At 66.6% G+C, this 811-nt stretch overlaps 1 protein-coding gene across 1 annotated transcript in view; it reads left to right on the forward strand.

Moving 5' to 3' along the window:
- The window catches only part of Fzd8 (frizzled class receptor 8), a 3197-nt gene that overhangs the window by 1434 nt on the left and 952 nt on the right, over window positions 1-811 (forward strand). Inside the window, 1 exon segment of the mRNA XM_029554775.1 lies at window positions 1-811. This exon segment is cut by the window's left edge and continues 8 nt beyond it. Within this exon segment, the coding sequence (XP_029410635.1) occupies window positions 1-811 (811 nt within the window).

An 811-nucleotide genomic window follows, 5' to 3' on the forward strand; every position in this document is an offset into this window, starting at 1 on the left:
GCGCGGCGGGCGCGGGAGCGAGCGGCCCGGGCGCGCGCGGCGAGTACGAGGAGTTGGGCGCCGTGGAGCAGCACGTACGCTACGAGACCACCGGACCCGCGCTGTGCACCGTGGTCTTCTTGCTTGTCTACTTCTTCGGCATGGCCAGCTCCATCTGGTGGGTGATCCTGTCGCTCACGTGGTTCCTGGCAGCTGGCATGAAGTGGGGCAACGAGGCCATCGCCGGCTACTCACAGTACTTCCACCTGGCCGCGTGGCTCGTGCCCAGCGTGAAGTCCATTGCCGTCCTTGCGCTCAGCTCGGTGGACGGCGACCCGGTGGCTGGCATCTGCTACGTGGGCAACCAGAGCCTCGACAACCTGCGCGGCTTCGTGCTGGCGCCGCTGGTCATCTACCTCTTCATCGGCACCATGTTCTTGCTGGCCGGCTTCGTGTCGCTGTTCCGAATCCGCTCCGTCATCAAACAGCAGGGAGGCCCCACCAAGACGCACAAGCTGGAGAAGCTCATGATTCGCCTGGGCCTCTTCACGGTGCTCTACACGGTGCCCGCCGCAGTCGTGGTCGCCTGCCTCTTCTACGAGCAGCACAACCGCCCGCGCTGGGAGGCCACGCACAACTGCCCCTGCCTGCGGGACCTGCAGCCGGACCAGGCGCGCAGGCCCGACTACGCGGTCTTTATGCTCAAGTACTTCATGTGCCTGGTGGTGGGCATCACGTCGGGCGTGTGGGTCTGGTCCGGCAAGACTCTGGAGTCCTGGCGCGCGCTCTGCACTCGCTGCTGTTGGGCCAGCAAGGGCGCGGCGGTTGGGGC

Source organism: Nannospalax galili, unplaced genomic scaffold (genome assembly GCF_000622305.1).
Source record: "Nannospalax galili isolate Female #2095 unplaced genomic scaffold, S.galili_v1.0 scaffold43, whole genome shotgun sequence".
Taxonomy (NCBI): domain Eukaryota; kingdom Metazoa; phylum Chordata; class Mammalia; order Rodentia; family Spalacidae; genus Nannospalax; species Nannospalax galili.